The sequence below is a fragment of the Simochromis diagramma genome, unplaced genomic scaffold, assembly GCF_900408965.1.
Source record: "Simochromis diagramma unplaced genomic scaffold, fSimDia1.1 OVJJ01000596.1, whole genome shotgun sequence".
Taxonomy (NCBI): domain Eukaryota; kingdom Metazoa; phylum Chordata; class Actinopteri; order Cichliformes; family Cichlidae; genus Simochromis; species Simochromis diagramma.
Window position 1 is genome coordinate 125,524 of NW_024387245.1, and position 9,388 is coordinate 134,911.

Below are 9,388 nucleotides of genomic sequence, written 5' to 3' on the forward strand. Positions count from 1 at the left end.
CGGTGTCAGATTCATGGTTTATTGATTTTTACAGACCCAAGGTAGTTTTCTTATAATACATTAAACTTTCCTGTTTGCTGCACTTGATAAAAATCTACCCCAGTGATACTAAGTTATGTTGAAAAGAAACTTTATTGGTCACTAATACAGAAACACAAAGGACCACTGAGCATGCTGAAAACTCAGCCTGTGACATCTTAACAACATGAGCACATGGAGGGCTTATCTGTAGGATTTGCTGCGGGAAATTAAAAGGTTCAACACTCGCGGCAGCGGTCAGTTCAACATCGATGTCTCTGTGATGAGTTTGCTCAGTATTTCTGAGCACTGTTGAGCAGCGACTCCCTCTCCATCAGCAGCTCTCCATATCTCTGCTGAAGTTCTTTCTCTCTCTCCATCTGCCTCTCCACGTCCTCCCGCAGAGCCTGAAACACAAGTTGAACACTTGTAAACACCAGTGAGATGTGTTAACTAGCTTTTTTTTTTTTAAATAACCTCAGTTACACCGCTGCTTTTAAACTGGATAATTTTAACCCCACTTTTCATTTGGGTGGGCGTGTAGTGCTGTATGTGGTCTGTGATTTCATTTCTAACATTCAAAGACTTAAAGTTACTAATTTTGTGTGACCAATGGAACAAAAGCAGAGGAGACACCTTGCACTGTGATACACAGGTGTGTGTGTGTGTGTGTGTGTGTGTGTGTGTGTGTGTGTGTAATGTCTTACCTCTTGGCGCCTGGGAATGGCTGTGTCTTCTTGTTTCTTCAGTTGAGTGAAGGTCTGGAGCTCTGTGGCTGCCTGCTCCACCTGGTGGACACATTATGAATAACATGATTGTTATAGAAACTATGACACTGACTTGCACACCGTTTCAGGCACCATAATAATTTACAGCCTGTAACAACACAACCTGTCAGTCCAATGAAAATGTGTTCAGTACCTGTTCCCAGAGTTCACTGTGCTGCTTCAGGAGACCCAGCGCTCTGGACTGAAATCCTCCAAGCAGGATTTTCAGTTTCTTCTCCAGTTTAGCTGCTCTCCTGGCCTCCGCTGTCATGTGACCACGGTTCACCTATAGGGTCCACAAATACAGAGATGTCAGTGTTTAGACCAGAGCTCAAAAAGATGAAAGAGTCAAGTTTGAGAGCTTTTTTTTGTGTGCATTCTCACATCTAGCTTTTTCTCCAGGCTTTCAATATGGTCTTTCTTTGATGCCAGGTTTGCTCTGGTGTACCTGTTCTGAGTAGGCAGATACAGCACCTGTGCAGACGCAGATAATATGAACAGTTTCAACAACAGACAAAAATTTAATTGGTACCAATATTGTGAGATCACGAGTACAACAGTTTTCCCACATGCCATAAAGAAGTGTATGTAATGCATATTGTTAAAGGTGGCACACAGCAAGCCTACTCTGCTTTAGATGCATCCTCACTGCTGTATATTCGGCCTTTGGTTTAGGTCGTTACTTCAGTAGAGCATGGACTGCTCAAGTACAGCATGAGAAAATTGTTATTACCCCAATTTGCTGAAACGCATATTATTCCAGTGGGGAGGTGGAGGGTGAAAAACAGAAGATACAGAATCACACAAGGCCCAGACTAGTGTTTTAGATCACAGTGGACTTGCACACCTCAGGAAACTCACTTCAAAACACTTAAGCTTCGGGGAGAATGATCGAGAGTCAACACCTCAGCTGTGTGCCATCAAAGGCAGACTGGGTGTGTAATAACTAGTTGGGTTAGACTGCACTGCACTACTCTACTCCATCCATGTGTATTTCTACACACTAGAAGCTTCTAATTTAGAAATATGACAAATATACTGACCAAAAGGTGGTAACAAATCTCTACACCTATTTATGCTTCTCTGACTTCTCATTTTTGGTCCATGGGTGCTCACCTGTCCGTAGCATTCCTCCCACACCTGACTGTAAGCCTCCATGCTGAGGTCACCGTGGCCCATACCTCCCTTCACCACCTCCATTTCTGCTGCCAGGACTAACTTTGCCTGTTTGTTGACACAAAGGTAAACAGAATTACTGAGTGTAAACAGTGTAAGGGACTTCTTTTTTTAAAGCAGAGACATCAGTGCTGCCGGGTTACCTGTTCCATCTCCTCTGTCCTAATTGGCTTGTAGGAGGTTTTTTCCAGGTAAGCAATATGTGACGCGTTGTTAGACGTAGACGTGGGGCCTCGGATTTTGCCGCGCTGCAGCTGATTGGCAGCATTGGCTGAAGGGTGATGCAAGCAGTCAAAATGCAGCATGGTGATCATTTCCTGTTTGATGAGCTCTTCAGCCTGCTGGAGGTCAGAGAGTGGCTCCATGGAGGCGGGACGGAGAACAGACTCGTTTACCTGCAGACACAGAGGATCATAAGCACAACTGGATCCATTTAATGCCAGCTAAAGTAGATGAAATTAGTTTTTTCTTTGCTCGCTTTGATCTCTGAAAGATTTGATGATTACATTCAAATACACATTTTCCTGCATTTTATTTAAATTATTTTGATGTTGTAATTTTACCTCAGTAGGTCTGGGGAGACTCCTCTGAACAGGAGTGTGCCGCAATTTCAACTCCTTCTCTCTTTCAGCATCTCGTAGAGCCTGGAAAATGGCATAAAGTGAACCTGTTGGATACATCTTATTCAAACTACGTGTGTGTGTGTGTGTACACACACCTGCTTGCGTGCTTCTACATCTGCAGAGTCTTCTATGAATCCCATCTCAGTCTCAGTTTCTTCGAGTTATTTCTCAGCGTTTTCAGGAAGAACGATCTCAAAGTCGTTCTTGGGGACAGGAAGTGACATCAGACCCTGTCTCAGGTGCTGCAAACTTTACCTTTGCTGTGAAGAGGAGAACAGCAGGTAATTCATTCTGTGGTGTGTTGTTTGTTTCTTAAAACACAAAATGTGCATCTGCTGCCAAAACATAAAACTAATTGTTTAAAGTTGTGATTTTTTTCCATTGTATTTAAATTTTATTCAAGACACAAAAACAGAAAACTTGGAACTTTTCTGCAACCTTCAGGATTTGTGGCACGTTACACAGATTCTTAACCGATCATTACAAACCTGTCTGTTGTGCATTCAGATATATCTATTGGTGTCTTTTTTATTTTACCGTGTGTTTAGCATATGTAGGGTCAGCCAGTTGTTCCTCTGTGTTAATATTCAGTTTGTCTCTCAGTGGTGTACGGCCGGGAGTTAAACCTGGAGTCCGTCCCACACGTGGAGTCATCGCACCTCCGACTTGAGGTGTCATGCCATCTGACCCCTGACCTGGACCAGGAGTTCTGTTGTAGTTGAAATACACAAAATTATTGAAATTAGTAAACTGTATAGGAACAAGTATAGAAACTAGAGATGGGCACGATACCACTTTTTTATGTCCGCGATACCGATACCGATATCATAAATTTGGATATCTGCCGATACCGATATGAATCCGATATAGTGTTTTTTAATCAACAAAACTGTTTTTTAAATATCTTGCTGCATTTTGTATAAGTTCATACTCAAGTTTAAAACAACAACTACACTAAAGCTATTCTGTTATACCTGTATGCAAAAAAAAATATTTCATAGTTCAGCAATACTGATCAATCTGATAAACTTAAACCTACACCATCCTCCCTATTCTGGTATTTTAAAGAGTACTTAGCATAAATATTAAGCAACCTAACTAATAGGGTTCCAACTCCCAGCAACAATAAAAATAAATAAATAAAAAATAGGGAACCACCCCTCACGCTCCACCTCATGATGCTTAATCGACGTAATCAACCTTAATTTGATGCAGTGTGAAAAAAAATGCACAGAAATCAATTCTTTTTCAAGAAATATTAAATAGATTCAACATCTTTCTTCAACAAAATTGCAGACTGCACAGATGGTACCTTCCCAAAGGAAAAAGTACTATAGCTTACTAGGGTATATATATTAGACTTAACAGTTACTATATACAGTAATGGACTTCTATACATTTTACATCAGATTAAAACTTTGGGTGTAAGATTCAGATAAATATTAAATAATTAAAAGCGAGACATTTTAAATGAGAATAAGAAAGAAAAGTATGTCTTTGTGCCCCCTTTTCCCTGTTCATGCCCTATCGGCCCCCCTGGCTAAACTTTGCTAGATCCGCCCCTGCACAGTTACCAGCGTCAGCTACGTAGAAAAAGATCCTCGAGTAGAAAGTAATATTAAATAAATTCTAACAACAGCTGATCAAGCTTAAACGTGCTGCTGTTGTTCAGCCGCTGGTTTCCTCTTTCTGGTGCAAAGTGGGCCAAAAGCAAACAAGAGAGACGGAGTCGCGACAGAAAAGCCGATCAGCTGATCGTTAAGCATTTTTCATGATTGAAGTAGCAGCCGGAGAGCGAGAGGCAGTCGCTTGTTAAGCTTAACGCAGGAATGCTTTACAAACATTCAGAGATGGACTTACACACTTGCTTTACTTCTCTCGGGATAACTTTGTCGGAGATGAAATGCCGGGTTGCTAGCGAAGCTCCACATGCTATCCAGACCACTGACAGGTCCCGCATGCCACAGCCGCTCTATCACGTGATGCATACTGCTCCGACGTGCTAACGTTCTGAGGTGAGTTACGGCGTGTTGCAAGTTTTGTGAGGTGCTTTCGTGATATTTAATGGATAACAAGTCTAGGAAATCCTTTCTCTTTGGTGAAAATGGTTGAGTTGTGACATGGAATAGTGCACCACACATTCAACAAATGCAGCTCAACAAATCTGACACCGCATTTGAGGCTTGAGTACTAAATGGTAACACATGTCTCTTTAAGATTCTTTGTTCACACTGTTTACAAAATGTAAAAGGATAATAGCATCTGGTTTTTTGTTAGAGCCTTTACGAAGGACACTTTTGTGTTTATTACATCTTAACTTGATGCAGAGAGTAAATTTAAAAAAAGAATTCAGAACTCTATTTACGTGACAGAGAGTAAATCTTATGCTATGTGACGGATTAAAGGTTTCTTACCTGAATGGTGTACTGAGAACAGTGTTGGGCGTTTGTATCTGTTGGCGCTGAGGCGTCACTCCACTGAAGTCGCTCTCATGCAGCGGGGTGTTGAGGCCTCCCTTCAGAGGGGTGTCGATGTTAGTCAGAGCCATCAGGTTCTGAGCTTCCTGAAAACACACACACACACACACACAGATGGTACAAATTAATTTACGGATAAATACTAAAAAACAAAAAGAAAGGAATTTAGTATAATTTCAATTTAATTTAATTTTACATTAGTATAGGAGAAACATGCTCTCTCTTTCTAGTCAGTACTTTTGCTGCAGCATTTGGGATTAACTGAAGGCTTTTCAGGGAGTTTTTAGGACATCCTGATAATAATGAATCACAGCAGTCCAGCCTGGAAGTAATAAATGCATTACCTAGTTATTCAGCGTCACTCTGAGACAGGATATTTCTAAATACATTAAGACATTAGGCAAGTGGAAGAAAGGAGTCCTACATATTTGTGTTATATGTGCATTGAAGGACATTTCCTGGTCAAAAATGACTTCAAGGTTCCTCACAGTGTTGCTGGAGGACAAAGTTATGCCATCCAGAGTAAGAATCTGGTTACCCACCATATTTCTAGATTTTTAGGGCCGAGTACAATTACCTCTTTCATCTGAATTTAGAAGCAGGAAATTAGTATCAACTTTGTAAAGTTACATTTTTACTGACAACGATATTCCTTAATGTATACATAAATGCAAATACATAAATGATGCAAACAGATTGGTGGCCAAGTGATCAACACATAATATGTACATGTATTTTTAAGCACTATCCTGTCTCTACTAACTTAAGTTTATTATTATCTGGATTGGCAATAACTGATCAAACAGCAGACTATAAGGTATTTTTCTGATGTAACTTGTATGACATTCAAATGTGCAGACAGGACCGTGATTTCACATTGGCCCTCTAATTTTGACTGACTTTATTCTTTATTCATGAGGGACAATTTAGCTTAGCATCTCTGTAATTACATGGATCAATTAATATAAAATATCACAGATATGCAGAAATCACACATATGAGATTAAACAAAACATATGTGAGACATTTTGCTTTTGAGTGTCTTTATTACCTGCATGATTCTGTCCTGAGCAGCAGGGGTTCGTGGGGTCCGTAGCCCTGTTGCCATGGTATTGGTGACACTGTATTCTGAGAGGAGGGTGGAGGAGGCGGAGTTAGCGCTTTCACTCTCCTCGGCAGCTTGACGGGCGACCTCACTGGCGACACCCAATTTGACAACTTCCTCCAACTCAGCATCACTGATCTGTGAAGAAAGGCAAATTAAAAAACTGAATGTACTACCTGTTATCAATATAACAAGTACATTATATTGATATATAAAATCAAGAAGTAATAACAAAAAAAACAAAACAAAGTGGTTACCTGTGGTGCGGGTAACACTAGTTTGGAACGTTTTTTGGTAAACTCAGCCACTCCGCTGGTCTGCAGGATGGCAGACGGCAAGTCACTCTCCTTCTTCTTCTTTATCTTCTGCTTATCTTTCTTCCTCTCCCTCTCTTCAGTCTCACTATAAAAAAAAAAACACAATAGGGCTTATGAATGGATGAAGACGAAAAAATGTGGAACACATTTTGATCCTTATTATTTATATTATATAACATTAGCGTGACATTCTCACGCCTTCGCTGGGAGAAGCCAAGAACCAAGGAAAATATTTAAGTGAGATAAACAAGGAACCTTGTTAGCATACAGAAAAGCACCAGTAGTTTAAAGTTATACTAACTTGCGTAATTCTCCATCCAAGTGCTGCTGTCTGAGCCTCTTGAAATTAGGCTCCTGAGCATCATACTGCTCCATGCTGGTGTCATAGAAACCCTTAAAGTAAACAAAAGACAACAATTAGTACTGTAAGATTAAGTTAATCTCACTGCTGATGTTGTGGGTTATTTTTAAGGATACAACACATAAAGCTGTGGTTACCGGTGCAGGTTTCTTTTCAAAAGGGATTTCAGCATTATAGTCTACTCCTCTCTTCTTCTTTCTCTTCTTCTGAACATCGATTCCTGCTGCTCTCAGCTCTCTGTGTTTCTGCAGAGCAGCCAGCCGTCTACAGTATGACATCAGAAAAAAAATAGTCAAATATGATCATTTTATTATTACATGTCAACTGCTCTGTAAGAGGTCCAGTTATGGACCTCTAAGACAGCTTGTCTTAGAGCAATTGTAAAAACATTATTAGCTGAACCTGGCTTCCTCCAGCTGTTTCTCTCTGGCCTTCCTCTTGGCTTTCTTGCCCTGAGTGTTGGCCAAACGAGCCCTGGCCTCTGAAAGCATCTCCAACTCATCTAGAGACCGATGAAGACAGACAGACACACACAAAACTCATTGATTAGTTACCACATGTGACTGTGTTATGATTAAACTCTCACATGACTCGACTGAAAGTACAAAGTAGAAAGGAATTTTTTTAAAATAATTAAATATAAAAATGTGCAAGATAACTAGGAAGCAAATCCATTCTTAACATCGGGATAGATTCTTTTGTTGGCTCAAATAAATCTGACAGCATCTGACAGTGTGTTTTTGTACCTTCATCCATATCCACAGGGTCAGGTCTGGCAGGTTTTGTTTCAGGATTGGGATCAATCTCTCCTGGTTTCAACTTTCTGGGGTCATCTCCCACTTCCTCCTCATTGTCTCTTTGAGCTGCTTTGTCCCTGAATAAAACACAAAATACATCTCAATTACAAATCAGCAATGATTAGCAACAATGAATGCTCCTGAACATACAAGGTGAAAAGCCACAGAATTATAAATCATAGTGAATAAATGTGTCCTTAGAGATAAACATACAGCAGGTATTCGTAGTGTTCCAGACACTGAGCAGCAGTCCTTCCTATGATAGGAGCAATGGTCCTCCACTGGGTGGGCATCAGCTTGGCCAAGTGAAGCAGCTTCTCCTCCTCTTCTCTGGACCATTCTGTTTTCTTGATACTGGGGTCCAACCACTCGTACCTACAGAAAGAAACAAAGCCAGAGGAGAAGGTCTTTATTTCACTCTTCATAAAGAGAGATTTGAAAGCTAAAAAAAAAAAAAAAAAAAAATCACAGACAGAAGAAACAACCATCAATGTATGTAGACGTTTAATTAATCTCATGTTTTTGACACATCACACATCTCTGACTCAAAACTCACCATCGGGCTTTACACTGTTTGGCAGACTTTCGGTGCAGCAGGGAGGCGATACGGGACCACTGGTTTTTCCCATATTTCATTACAGCTGCCTTGAGGATCTCATCCTGAATAAAAAAATTTTTAAAAAGGAACAGACGTCCATAAATTAAATGGATGTACTGAATGACAAATGATTTATAAAGACTAAACATGTCAAAATCTTTTATCCTCAATCCGCAGTGGGCAGATTAATTTTCATCCCAGTGCTGAACTACAATTATATTATCCCCTATCTTTTGCTCACTTATAAACTTTTATGAAGTCTTGTGGTTTATTATTTTGGCCATCTAGACTGCCAAATATTCGCTAACTGTAAACATATGTTTAAGTGCAAATTAAAAAGCTGCGTTCATGCAACTCAACACAAGCAAGAAATAAAGTCTTAAACACAGCTGGTGATAATTTAAATGAACTTAAATTGTCACACGGGATGAATTCGTTAAATGAGTAGCTAGCTTCATGCTAACTCGAGACCATAGGTTTGCTTTCGGAGGTTAGCATCATGCTAACCAAGCTAGCCATGTAAACACGTACCTCAGTGTTGCGCCAGACGCCTCCTTTAATCATAATTCGCGGCATCTTGGCGGCTTCGTTGTATCTCCTCCTTCAGTGAAATGCTATAAGTGATTCTTATCCAGTTGTGGTGTTTTGTAACTTAAGATGCAAACAAAACAAAAATCCAACTACAGAACAAGCGCTGCGAGGGAAAAGGCGACATGCACCATACCGGAAACTCAGAACGGGTCCACCAACTGAATTGTGGGTAATGTGGTCGACGAGTAATGACGAAAATCGATGACAGTTTCCTTTACCCCTCCTACCCCGTCCCCCTCTTTCGGAACTTGATTAAACTATCGACTATAAATGGATTAAACAGACAAAGTCTATGAAAAGCACACACCATAGCATTAATACATGTAAAAAAAATAACATGAGATACATCTGAACATTTAAACATAAATAACTTGTAGGAAAAAATAATTCATTTTAAAAAACACCGTTGGAAAACACATCCTCTGTGTATACACATTTTCATTTAACGAGAGCATATCTATTATTCCATATTGGTGTTACATGTAGCGTGAAAATATGTTTCTCAACCAGTTTCGAATAGATAGGAACCATTGATATGTAAGTTCCTGAATTCAAATC

The 9,388-nt window shown here is 40.0% G+C and overlaps 1 protein-coding gene across 1 annotated transcript; it reads right to left on the minus strand.

The window, feature by feature from the left end:
- Positions 1-5: 5 nt before the first annotated feature.
- Positions 6-8,992, minus strand: cdc5l (CDC5 cell division cycle 5-like (S. pombe)). Its single transcript, XM_040000413.1, is given in 19 exon segments — positions 6-425; positions 726-806; positions 940-1,071; positions 1,170-1,259; positions 1,902-2,009; positions 2,105-2,356; positions 2,525-2,605; positions 2,680-2,844; positions 3,122-3,293; positions 4,999-5,147; positions 6,113-6,304; positions 6,424-6,568; positions 6,785-6,876; positions 6,982-7,108; positions 7,247-7,346; positions 7,591-7,718; positions 7,855-8,016; positions 8,198-8,301; positions 8,771-8,992. Coding segments are annotated over 19 exon segments (2,439 nt in total). The 5' UTR covers positions 8,816-8,992; the 3' UTR covers positions 6-311.
- Positions 8,993-9,388: the final 396 nt, after the last annotated feature.